A 13,557-nucleotide genomic window follows, 5' to 3' on the forward strand; every position below is an offset into this window, starting at 1 on the left:
CCAAAGGTGCACCAGAGAGATGTTAAACCAGCCTTTTCCAGTGTGAGGAGAGTAGCCCGTTGAGGGCTATGAGTGTTGTAATTCTTTCCTTTCTCTCCTGTTCTTAAGCAAAACAAAGACAACAGCATACACTTTTCTCTTCCAGAGCCCTTTCAATTTTTTAAATACACAATCTTCTTCTTGTTGTTTTGGTTGCTTTTGACATCTTTTTTTTCTTCTTCTTCTTTTTGAGCCAAGGTCTTACTCTGTCTCCCAGGCTGGAGTGCAGTGGAGTGATCTGCAACCTCCACATCCCACATTCAAGCGATTCTCCTGCCTCGGCCTCCCAAGTAGCTGGGACTACAGGTGTGTACCACCAAACCAGGCTCATTTTTGTATTTTTAGTAGAGATGGAGTTTCACCATGTTAGCCAAGCTGGTCTTGAACTCCTGAGCTCAAGTAATCCACCCACTTTGGCCTCCCAAAGTTATGGGATTACAGATGTGAGCCACTGCTCCTGGCCTGATTTTTCAATTCTTAACGATCTTCTCTTTACATTTACAGACTAGTACCTTCCATTCATTATCTATTTTTAACAGATTGAATTTTCTCTTAGGCAAAAGGTTAATTTTATTGTAAAAAGACATGACATATCTTGAGAATTTATTATTTTTGACTTCTGCATGTAACCCAAAGTCATAGGTTTCAGCAAGATTAGTAATGAACAAACTCATGCAATGTTAGGAGCTCAAATTCAGTTAGGCTCAGAAAACATTCCAAGGGTTGCAATATTTCTCAAATGCTCATCTTTGCATTTGAGCAGAAAGCCCACTATGCATGTAATCTCCATTCAGACATCAGTATGCCAGCCTTATTCATCATTGCAGGACCCACCAGTGCCTCACATAGTAGCAGGTAGTAGTGAATCTGTTGTCAGCTTCAGTGTGCCCAGTCAGTGCTTCTGGCTTTATTCTTATATATATATATATATATATATGAATAAAAAAAATATATATGAATAAAATATATATATGAATAAAATATGTATATATGAATATAATATATATATGAATAATATATATATATGAATATAATATATATATGAATAATATATATATATGAATAAAATATATATATATTTTATTTCGGTAATGGCTTGTGTCTTTATCTACTATTTTATGAAAAGATATTAACTTTTTTGATAGAAATTGAAATGAAATCTTCCCCAGCAGTGCTTTTCCTGTGGGCACCCATACCTTATTTCTCAGTATTCCTATATCTCTTCACACCAAAGTAAACACCTCCTGTAAATTTTGAAACAGACAATGAAGTTAACTAATTTTTCTCATGCATACAAACAGTTTGGGCCAAGATTCAGAACAGTTCCTATGCTGTCAAACATGATTAGTCATCCCAAAGGAAAACCAGCAAGGAGAGAGAGAAAGAGAGAGAGAGAGAGAAGTGGTGACCAGTTATAGGAAATGGAAGAAAGGCCTTTCTCTTACCTCTGGAGATTGTAGATGGTTGATATGGAAGATTACACTGGAACAAAGATTGCATTGCTGGCTTATGTCATTTATGCTCTACTTGTACTACATTATTATAGGCTAGTTCTATTGTCTTGGTAGACAATAGAGGGTTTTATTTCAACATTATGTACAGACTGCCTGTATAGTCTCTTTCTTCCCTCCTCCAGATGCAGGAAGATATTTAGTATCCGATTTCTGAAGAAGCCATGTCAAAAAGAGGAGGTATAAACATTTTCTTTTTTTCCTCCTTTTTCTCCCATGTCAGCTTTCAAAGTCCCGTAATTCTTCTTTTGTTTGTGATAGAAAAGTAAATCATAGCCCATTACAGTGCAGCCTTCTTGGACAACACTGTACGAACAAAACTGAGTAATAAAATAGAACCCTAAAAGGATAATTTTCATTTCAAACAACTAAAGAGTAAGTGTTTAAGTAATTTAAGGAAAAAATAGTTTAAGCATAAATACTTAGAAAATTCTGCTTTTAGATAAAATCTCTAACTTCCTTCCCTCTTCTTGTTTCTACCTCATCATTTACACATGAAAAATTCAAAGTTCTATGTTCCCAAGTAGACACATAAATATATAATGCACAGCCAATGCACTTTCATAATAATTGTTTAACTAAATCATGCTTTCTGATGTCATTTACTGGGATGTATATTCAGCAATGTTGCCAAACCTTGTATTCAACTGAACTCTATGTTCTGTCCAGTATCTCGATTTTCTCTTACCATTGGTGAATCAATACAAGTGGATTGGGACACACACAAAGTAAAGAATAAGCAAATCTATTTTTTTTTTCTTAATTTGGACCAAAAAATTGTCATATAATTCATGACAATAATCCAATCTCATTCTCCTAAATTTCCTAAATTATCCATGCCAGCTTCAGCAATCAAGGACCATCCTTTGTTAGGAAGAAACCTCTGTCCCCCAAATATGCTCAGATTTAATTACCTCCAAATTAGCCAGGTCATCACAAGTTTGCCCTGATTAAACCACTTCACTGATGAGTAGCCATGTTAGGAGTACTGACCTGTCTCTTGCTAAAGAAAACTGGTGCGATGGGAATAGGGCTTTTGTGTCACTTTGTATACTTAACTTTTGGGCTCCAGTTTCCCCATCTTCAAGCAAGAATGAGTCATCAGTCTCAGAGGGATTGATGAGCATTGGACAGGTAATATCATGGGCAGTGGGGGGTTGGAAAAGAAAGCATATTGGATTTAAGATTATGATAAACATCATTTGACATATGTCTTTCAAGTCAGTGACTGAGTCCTTTTCATAACACTCATAGGTAAATCTTAGGCAAAATTTCTGCAAAATAAGTTGTTACATTCCTGGAAAGTTTAGCATAAGCATAACTAATTTTATTGGTTCACTAATCAAGGCAAACTTAATTCTCTGGGGAAATAGCACTTCCACATAATATATCTTCTCTCCCTTTTATTTATACTGCTCCCACCTCATTTCCAATTCTTATCACACCACACCTTGAGTATTGCAATAGCTTCCCAACTGACCTTCCTCCCTTCCTCCTTCTCTTGCCCCTCTCTCCTCTGGTTTATCCTGCAGATTGCCCTCCAGATCTATTTTTTTAAAGCACGGAGAAATTGCCAAGCTCCTACTCAATATCTTTGAGTTCAGTGTCTATGGAATTAAGTCCAAACCCCTTAGCCCAATAATCTGACTCTTAATGAATCTTTCAGTCTCAGGCACTACTACTCTTCAAGGTTGAACACAAAATACAATTTATTTTGAAGTATTTTCTGATCACAATCTGTCCTTCTAGCCTCCATGTTATAGGTTCTGCAACACTGCATAGCACTGCCCTTCAATCTTTATCATAATGAAGTCTATCCTTCAACTTCAGACGTTATCCCCACCATAGTTGAAATCCTTCCATTCAAGTTTTCTGGAACACAGGATCTGCATCACAGCAATGGCATATCATCACTGCCTGGAATATTATATGTACAGGTACAAGTCTTAGCTCTCCCACCAGACTGAAACTTAATGGAAAGCAGAAGTCATATCTTGCAGGGCACAGTACCTAACACATTGCCTTGTTAGGTGAGGGAGGTGTCATTAACTGAATATTCATTGAGTGAATGAATTAATGAAACAAATAAACATAAATGCAGAGCTATAATTTTTTTAAAAAGTAATTTTTAAAAGAAATTATCTGTCAGTAAAATGACCAACATAGAATATAAGCAAAACATGTAATAAACTATTTCTTATGAAAATTCCAAATGGAAGATGATAACTTTGTATCAAGAATAAATGCTTACATGTATCCTACCTGCATTAGAACTAAATACTCTCAACCCAACACCATGCTTTTGCAGGTCAAAGCAAGTGAATCTTTACCATCAGTGAATGCTCTAGTGTTCTAGAAATGGACTGGTAACTTATATTATTAAATGCCTGGTAGTTATAAGCATCAATGGACTCATGATCAATTAACAAAAATGATTCTGTCTACAAGATAGCACATGTCTGAATAATGAATTCCATTAATGCTATGCAGCAGTTCAGAGCTGGAAATCTGAAAGCATTTACAAAGATAATGTTTACACGAGTCTTTGAATACCCTGGCAAGGCAAACCATAAAAGTTAGTAAATTAGTGATTGAAGGGTGGAAGGGAGACCATATCACAACCATTGGAAGGATTTTGAATGATCTAATAAAATGCCCTACCCTATATATAAAATGTTATATGGGAAACAATCCTTCAGAATTTATTGATACTGTAAGGCTTTATTCCTCACACAATCAAAAGTAACTATCATAACACTAGACTGCCAGTTGAATGCCAATTTAATTAAGGAAATGACTTAAATATGCCATAGATACATTGTTCTTTTACATCAAAAGACCTGACATTACACAGACCTAAAATATTTCCTGTCTTCTAAGTATGAAATAATACAAACTCTGGTTCTATGTGTGCTTTCCCATAAATGCCATTTTTAGAAGCATATAAATAACATCGTTTCATATTCATAAACCAAGGAATGAAAAGCAGTTAGAACCAAAAGGCAGTTTTTACCTTGTGTGTCAGGTTATTTATACTAGGGAATCCCCTAGAGCAATCTGTTGACTTCTTGGATACCCAAGTACCATCAGTGCCTGGTGACACAGGAAGAAGGATAAATGAAGAGGGTGAGTGTGTGATTTTATGAATGGATGCCAGAAATTGTACCAAGGAAGGTTTCATTTAGTTTTTCAAGTCTTTGCTCCTTTTAAAATTGCAAATTGCAAAAATGCAAGCAAACATATTTTAAAGCTTTTATCAGTCATATGTATGTTGGTGCTAGTGGAGGATTTGAAAACCCAAAACCTTGGAAAGGGAAGAGGAGGGAGGGGAGAAGTGGGATGAAGAGAGCCAAGTTTAGAAGACAGCATATTAATGAGGAAAGAAAGGTATATAAGATTATCCTGGAGAGATCTAGACACCAATCTAAACCTTGCCTACTTCCCAGCTTTGACTATCATCGCCCCCGATACACTCCTTTTATTATAGTTCTACTTTTATGTTTATTGATTTCATTAATTCATTCACTCAGTAATCAGTTCAAATTTATCATCAACCATACTGTGAAAGTGGTGGAACTTCTGCCAAGAGATGGTTGCCTCAGCTTCTTAAGAGTAGCCCTCTTGCTGATAAAGCCATTCAAACACAGTAAACTTAACTGTGGAAAGGCACTAAAGGAAGGTGTTCCAAGCACTGAAAATATTATTAGGAAAACCATGCAATTTATCATGCAAATGAGGATACAAAACGGGGCATTATTTATAATTATATCAGGTCTACAGGCAGACAGGTCAACTAGAATGTATGGTTATCCTATTTACAAATCCACGTTTGGCCATGAAAAACTATTACTGTCTTTCTGGTGTATTGGATAATTGATTTTTATCTTTGTTTTGAGAGTTGAATGATTGATTCCATACCTACTACTGTTTATAAATATTTGTTTTCTAATTCCTGATCTAATTTTCAGCAATGTGTTAGATGCTTAGATGCTTAGTTAATCTAATAAATTCTTCACAGCTGTCTCTAGCGTGAAACGTGGCAGGCATACACAGTTGCAAAGATAATTAGAAGCTTCTCCAAAAGGAAGCCAGTTCTTTTTCTTTTTTTTTTGAGACAGAGTCTTGGTCTGTCTCCCAGGCTGGAGTGCAGTGGTGCAATCTCGGCTCACTGCAACCTCCGCCTCCCGGCTTCAAGAAATTCTCATGCCTCAGCCTCCAGAGTACATGGGATTACAGGTGTGCAGCACCACACCCAGCTAAGTTTTGTATTTTTAGTAGAGACAGGGTTTCAACATGTTGGCCAGGCTGGTCTCAAACTCCCGACCTCACGTGATCTGCCTTCCTCGGCCTCCCAAAGTGTTGGGATTACAGGGATGAGCCACCGTGCCCAACTGGAAGCCAGTTCTTTAACACAGGATAGACATTGTTCCTGTAAGGCTCTGAGACAGGAAGGAACTGGAAAGGAGGCTAAGTCATTGCAGAAGGAATAAAAATTATTTTAGGATCTGAAGGAAAATGCTGAGTAAGAGAGAATTAAAAAGTCTCTGAAATCTCTGGAAAAAAAAGAGTGAATGGCTGATTTATTTTTAAAAGATATGCTTTAGTATTGTTTCTATATTTCCGTACTTTGCACTGGGTTGATTCCCATAATGCCAAGCTATGGCTGCTTGATATGGTTTGGATGTGGCCCTGCCCAGATCTCATCTTGAATTGTAGTTCCCATAATCCCCATGTGTCATGGGAGGGACTCGGTGGGAGGTAATTGAATCATGGGGGGAGTTACTTCAATGCTGTTCTTGTGATAGTAAGTGAGTTCTCACGAGATCTGATGGTTTTACAAGGGGCTTTTCATCCCCTTTGCTCTGCACTTCTCCTTGCTGCTGTCATGTGAAGAAGGACATGTTTGCTTCCACTTCCACCGTGATTGTAAGTTTCCTGAGGCCTCCCTAGTCATGCTGAACTGTGAGTCAATTATACCTCTTTCCTTTATAAATTACCCAGTCTCGGTTATGTCTGTATTAGCAGCGTGGGAACAGATTAACACACTGCTCTTCCAGCTTATCTCCTCAAAAAGTACAGGCTCTGTGTGATTTTATCATTCCCAAGTAAAGACCCTTATGGCCCGAGGACAGAATCTGTCAGTGAGAATAGACCGTGCGTCATGTGGAGCAATCCTTTGGCCTCTTTTGACTTTGCTTTCTCTGTGTAGGCAATAGACAGGGTCAGTCAGGAAATTCTAAGAGTTAACTTCCTGAGCTAATTTAACAACAGCAAAAAAGTGTTGCTGAGAATGATGCATGGATTTCAATTTAAAGACCTGCAAATGCTTTCAATTCTGCACTGTGGTTTTTGTCAAAAAAGCAGAGGCCGCATTTTAATGTAATCACATGCCCATACCAGGTCCTGATTTTCCTAAATTGCACTTACTAAATAGAATTCCTTTACCAAAGTACAGACCCACTTTTGCCCCAAGGGGCATACTATTCTAGTTCTCCAATGAAACTTGATTCTGTACAGTTCAAGATTGAGCCAAGGCTGTAATAAATCCACCTCTAAACACTTCCGTTTATTTATCATAAGATTTTAAATTATTTTATTCTGTAGATTCTGTTTTAATAGACCAGAATATATATGGCAGTAGAAGTTAATCCATTAGCCTTTTGGCTTACTTATTGTCTATTAATTTATTTTGGTTAGTAACATATTTATTACAACACACTTGGCTGAGTAAAACATCAAATGAATAGTTTTCCTGAGAGTTGAGAACATGGAAAAGGCTAACAGCAACTTTTCCACATTTCTCTTCATCTCTTCTACCACTGTCAAAAAAAAATATCAGCTTTTAGCTTGGTCTTCTAAACGTGATTTTCAAAACTCTGAGTAAACTTAATTTTGGAATCTTTAAAATGCCAACAGTGAGCATTTCCTTATGCACAGCCTTTAGTAGAGCAACCTAGGTTGTCATGGTGAAATGGGTCAACGCTGTTTGCCCGGCAGCCTATGAAACTGCAAGCAGGCTACTGGCGTAGTGATAGCAGCACAGGCCAAAGCAGTCCACAATCTATAGCTGAATCTAGGTCACCAGGATTATTTGATGCTGCAGCTGTCCATGTGGGACTTCCATCTCCAACAGGGCTCACAAAGCCTTCATGCACACTGGGCATCCCCTGTAGCTGTAAACACTGCCATTCTGCTAGATCCCCTCCTTCTGCTGGCCATGTGTTAATCTTTGCATTTCATTGAGGGCTTCTAGCCATGTGAGCTGGAAAACATTCTTCGTGCGTGTGTGTGTGTGTGTGTGTGTGTGTAAAAAGATACAGAGAGACAGAAATCTTTCTCTGGAGCCTGCATGCTGAAATTTCTCCCATTTAAATACATATTTCTGCAGAGTGAGCTAAATATTAATATCACATTCCTCTGTTAATGTAAACACCAGCAGCAAGATTTGGCAGCTTATTAAAAAAAAAAAAAAAAGAAAAAAAAAAAGGAGGAAGAACTTGGGCTTTTCTCCATACACAACATGTGTATTTTTTTTTCCCCGAGCACCATTTAAGTTAACACCACGTCTACCGTGTGTCTGAAATGGCAGAGATTCAGTGACACTGGCAGGCAGCTGAGATGGCAGTGGGCTTAGGCACCACTGGCCACACGACTGTTTAACAAAGCTCCTATTGCTAGGAAAGCTCTAAATTCTTCTTTCACATCAGAACTTTAAATTACACATTTGTGCTTATTTATTTGACAAGACTTTTAAAATATGCATTTTTAAAATGTACCTTTTTCTTTTCTATTTAAAAGTGGTGATTGGCATTTTGAATACAGACAAGCAATCTTCCTTAGCACTGATTTTTTTTTTTTTTTTTAAAATAAATAGAGACAGGATCTCACCATGTTGCCCAGGCTGATCTCAAACTCCTGGGCTTAGGCAATTCTCTTGCCTCAGCCTCCCAAAGTGCTGGAATTACAGGTGTGAGCCACTGCAATCGGCCAGCATTGATATTTTCATGAGTCTTTTTTTTTTTTTTTCTGTTGCTTTTCCCATTTGGAGTATATTGTTTAATTGAAGAGCGTACATTTTAGAAATTGTCTAAATGTGAGTTGGGATTTCCAAATTTTCAGGCTAAAAGCTGTATGTACATATATGCACTCATAATGTCATTTGCTGCTACCTATCCTGTGTTGTGTAAAATCTGCGTAAAAATCTTAAAACAAAGGGTCTTTTCTCAATTTAAGAAAAGGAAAAAATTCTTTCTATCTCTACAATAGTAAGTATGTGAGACAGGAAGGAAGATTTATATTTATCTACCTCTTTCTTCGAAGCAAAATGTTTAAATAAATGAATAGCAGAAGAAGATATGACATAAAACCCCAAATATCAAGACACTCACAAAGAGAGGAGGAAGACAATACGTGACGGAATGAGGATCAAGTGAAAGGATTAACTTTGCAAAGGAAATAACACTTTGAAAAGAGGGGAAGGAGGCAAGGATGATTACAAACCCAAGTCAGTTTGAAAGATGATGGACAGGAAATCGAGTAAATTTTTGCCTTAGCTAGGTATCTAAGACCATTACTAACGAAAACAGTGGTTATTTTATTCGGTGTTTGTTATACATTAGGCAGCATGTTAAATATTTTCATGTTCTGTTACAATGAGTCCTTCCTGCAACACTGGGAGATCCAACATTATGGTCCCCATTTAACACATGAGAAAATGTGTCTATGTGTGCGTGTGTGTGCACGCACGCACATGTGCGCACAGAGGGTTAATAAGTTGACCAGAACCTCGAAGACAATGGTGGTCAGTGGTGGTTAGATGTAGGTAGTCTCCCTCCAAACCTCATGTTTAACTGCCACAAGGTAGGCACTTCTCCAGCTATAATCACCCAATGGCTAATTGTTGCCCACTGCACAGATAAAATCAATTCACTGAGACTGATGTATTGCAGTAGAGAAAGAGTTTAATAATGGCAGGGCTAGTTGAGTGGAAGGATGGGAATAATTGCTCAAATCAGCCTCCCCAAGAACTCAGAGGCTAGAGTTTTATGGATAATTGGGCAGGTAGGGAGCTCAGGGATGGGAGCTGCTGATTGGTTGGGAACGACAACATAGGGGTGTGGAAAATGGTTCTTGTGCACTGAGTTAGCTTCTGTGTGGGGGCCACAGGACAGGTTGAGTCATGAGTCATGGGGCCAGCGAGTTGCCAGAATGCAAAAGCCTGAAAAACATCTCAAAAGACCAATCTCAAGTTCTATAATAGTGATGTTATCTATAGGAGAATTTGTGGAAGTCACAAATCTTGTGCCTCTGGCCACCTGACCCCGAAGCAGGAAGGGATTATGGAAAAGCCAACTGGAGATCAATGTCTGTTTATCATTTACTACACCTACATTTTAGCAGAATCCAGGCTTCTCCCATAATCCTAATCTTGTGGCCTCTCATTAGTCTTACAAAGGCAATTTCAGCTCCTGAACAAGGAAGGGGTCAGTTTTAGGGAGAGACTCTTACCATTCTTGTTTCAAAGTTCAACTATAAATCAAATGACTCCCATGGTTAGCTGGGCCTATACCCAAGAGTGAGTGAGAGTAGCCAGCCTGTGAGGCTAGAAGCAAGATGGAGTCAGCCATGCTAGATTTCTCTCACTGTCATCATCTTTGCAAAGTTGGTTTCACAGCCACGTGCCCTTCATGTGGTACTTCAAACAAGGAACATACATTCCTATCGCCATCCCATCACTTCCTATCAAGAGCTATACACTCCCTGCTTCCTCCTTGAACCCTATTTATGAATTCAAAGCCCAAGTGAGATTCCAGCTACACATAGAAGCCCATTCCTCATGCTCTCTGCTTCCTCTGCTTCCTGGAGCATAACTTGCTATGCATTCATATGGCACTGCCTGCTGATGACTGGGCATTATCCTGAATGATCTACCTGGAGATATGTCCTATATTCATATCCAGTGGAAAAGCATCTCGAGGTCAGGAGCTACATCATGCACTTCTTCCACAGCATCTATTGCTGGTCTATCCTGTGACAGCACTTAAGAAAAATTATTTGACTACAGCTTCCAAAAATAAATTTTAGTATAGACGCTGTAAATAAACAAGTTCTATAAAAACACCTCAATCATAATCTAGGATGTGTGGTTTCAGCTTTGACCTGCCTTGCCTCTTAGAAGATTCTGCATGGATGTGGTGCCCAAGGGTGATCATACAAGGAGCAGTGGGCAGCAAATCCAGTGGCCTGAGTTTGAGTTCTGAACTGCCTTGCATTCCCTATTCAGGTATCCCTCTGTTCCCCTAGCAGGCTCATTTCCAGTGCTCACCAGTTTCTCAATTAGACAATTCGTTCCGTGGAAATGCAAAGTTTTAGAGTCAGATAATTAACAACTGAGCAACCTTGAGCAAATTACTCAGTCTCTGTGAGCCTTAGTTTCTTATTTACAAAGGAATGATAATGATTCTTACCTCAGAATCTCTATGACAGACTCATGTGGTTGTAGTAAAGGTTAAAAGAAGCAATCAATATATGTAAGGTGCCTGACACAGCAGATACTCAATATATATTAATGTCCCTTTCTCTCATTTATTCCTATAAAAAAAAAAAAAAAGCTGCAGTTACCTATTAGATAAGGTACCAGCCTCCTTAAAAAAAAAAAAAAGGAACCAAGTTCTCTGTATAGCCATTCCAAAAAGGTTACAACTATATTGATATTTAATGTTTAATTAAGGATTTGCTATTTACAAAGGGCTTTTACAAGTCTTGGCATTAATCCTCAGAAAAAGTTCTATAAAGTAATCCAAGCAAGGATTATTATCCTATTTATTTTACAAGAGAAAAATGAAACAACATTTTGAGTGCCCTCAAACAAATTACACAAACTTATTCAATTACTAAGTCACAAAGCTTTGTCTTAAACCTAGAGAATTAAGATATTTCTGGGAAAATAGCAGAAAGTGCCCAGACTGGGCTCTAGTGCACGTGACTGTTGTAAAAAAACACAGCGCAGGACATTCAGTATGCATTCCCTGAGCCATCAGAGCAAAGGATTTTGCTTCTTTTCTCCCCCAACCATCCTCAGGTTATGCTCCCTTCTAGGGACATTCTCAGCATAGAAGTGAAAAGTATCCCCTTCCCATTTCCAAGAAGTGTTACGAACAGGGTGACATCTATCCACTTCTCTTCCATCTAAGAAAAGAGGCATGGCAAAAAGTCTGGGAGGCACTGTGCACATCGTATTGGTATGATGCAAATGATTTCAGCTTGAGGTGCCTCCATTTTCAGCTGCAGTATAGAGTCAATTTAATCGTGTCTTTTTTGTGATAGATAATTCATGAAACTGGTAGAGACATGGTTTAGGTTGGCAAAGGTGCTAGATAATCTCAACATAATAATCAGAAATGACCCTCTGGAAACTAAATTTAAAAATTGGAAAATAAAATTTCAAAAGAATGCCATGTACAAAGGTCTCAGAAGACATACAAATTTAGAAATAAATTTAGACAAAAATTGTGCAAGACTTTTACACAGAAATCTGTAAGACATTGCTAGGGAAATTTTTAAAGAAGTGGAAAATGGAGATAATACTATGTTTATGGATTGGAAGACTCAGTATTGTCCTCCATTCTTAGCAAATTAATCTACAGATTTGATGTAATCCCAATCAAAATCCTGGCAAGCTTTTTTTTTTTAAAGAAATTCACAAGATTATTTTAAATTATACATGAAAAAGAAAAGAATCTAAGGGGGAAAAGCAATGTTTAAAAAGACAACTTACACTACTTGATTTTAAAACTTAACTGTGAAGCTATAGCAATCAAGATGGTGGAATAGAATAGAAAGTTCTGAAATAGATCCGAACATGTATGATGACCCTGTGGTAGGCAAAGATTTTTTAGATAAAAAAGGAAAAATCACTAAAAATAATTTTTTAATTAAAAATTTTAAAGTGCTTAAATTGGACTTTTTCAAAAGTAAATCCTTCTGCTGTCTTCAAAAAAAAAAAATTTTTTTTTAATGAAAAAGCGGACTGGAAGAAAATATTTGTGACACCTTAACGGATACAGGAGTATATCCAGAATATATAAAACACATTTCCAACTCAATAGGAAGGCAATTAATACAATTTATTGAAAAGGGCAAAAGATTTTAGTAGACTCTTCACAAAGACATGTGAATATCCAAGATGTTAAACATTAGTCATTTTGGGAATATAAATTAAAACCAATGTGATATTACTGTATACCCACTAGAATAACTAAAATTAAAGATTGGCAATATCAAATGTTGCCAAGGATGTGGAGAAACGGGAATTTTCATGCATTGCTGGTGAGAGTGTAAAATGGTACAGCTACTTTGAAAAGCAGTTTAGCAGTTTCTGACAAAGTCAAAAACATACTTAAGCATAAAACCCAGCAATCCCACTCCCAGGTGTTTACTCAAGAGAAATAAAAACACATGTGTACACAAAAGACTTGTACATAAACATTCAAAGCAGCTTTATTCATAATGGCCCAAACCTGGCATCAACACAATGTTCACCAAGTGAATAAACAAATTATGGAATGTTCATTAAAAAAATATCTTAATCATTTTTTTAAAAAAATGACAGATCACCACAAGGTTGAATCACACAGACATTATGCTGAGTGAAAGGAGACAATACAAAGAAATGCACAGTGCATGATTTTATTGTGTGAACTTGTAAAACAGGCAAAGTCAGCCAGGAGCTGTGGTTCATGCCTGTTAATCCCAGCATTTTGGGAGGCCAAGGGGCAGATCACCTGAGGTCAGGAGTTCGAGACCAGCCTAGCCAATGTGGTGAAACACCATCTCTACTAAAAATATAAAAATTAGCCAGGTGTGGTGGCTGGCGCCTGTAATCCCCACTACTCGGAGACTGAGGTAGGAGAATCATTTGAACCCGGGAGGCAGAGGTTGCAGTGAACTGAGATCGCACCATTGTACTCCAGCCTGGGCAACAAGAGCAAGACTCTGTCTAAAAAAA

The 13,557-nt window shown here is 37.7% G+C and overlaps 1 protein-coding gene across 29 annotated transcripts in view; it reads right to left on the bottom strand.

Annotated features, from left to right (window-relative positions):
- Positions 1–13,024: 13,024 nt before the first annotated feature.
- The window catches only part of LOC129472315 (putative uncharacterized protein CCDC28A-AS1), a 38,431-nt gene continuing 37,898 nt past the window's right edge, over positions 13,025–13,557 (bottom strand). For 25 of the 29 annotated variants that reach the window (XR_008653878.2, XR_010116445.1, XR_010116450.1 and 22 more), the window contains one exon: positions 13,025–13,548. Coding sequence is in view for 5 of the 29 variants with exons in the window: in XM_063620200.1 (XP_063476270.1) it covers positions 13,439–13,548 (110 nt within the window). In the remaining 24 variants the exon portion in view is untranslated. The remainder of the gene's footprint in view (positions 13,549–13,557) is intronic. The other 4 variants (XR_010116434.1, XM_063620192.1, XM_063620189.1 and 1 more) reach the window with 1 other exon arrangement.

Source organism: Symphalangus syndactylus, chromosome 2 (genome assembly GCF_028878055.3).
Source record: "Symphalangus syndactylus isolate Jambi chromosome 2, NHGRI_mSymSyn1-v2.1_pri, whole genome shotgun sequence".
Taxonomy (NCBI): domain Eukaryota; kingdom Metazoa; phylum Chordata; class Mammalia; order Primates; family Hylobatidae; genus Symphalangus; species Symphalangus syndactylus.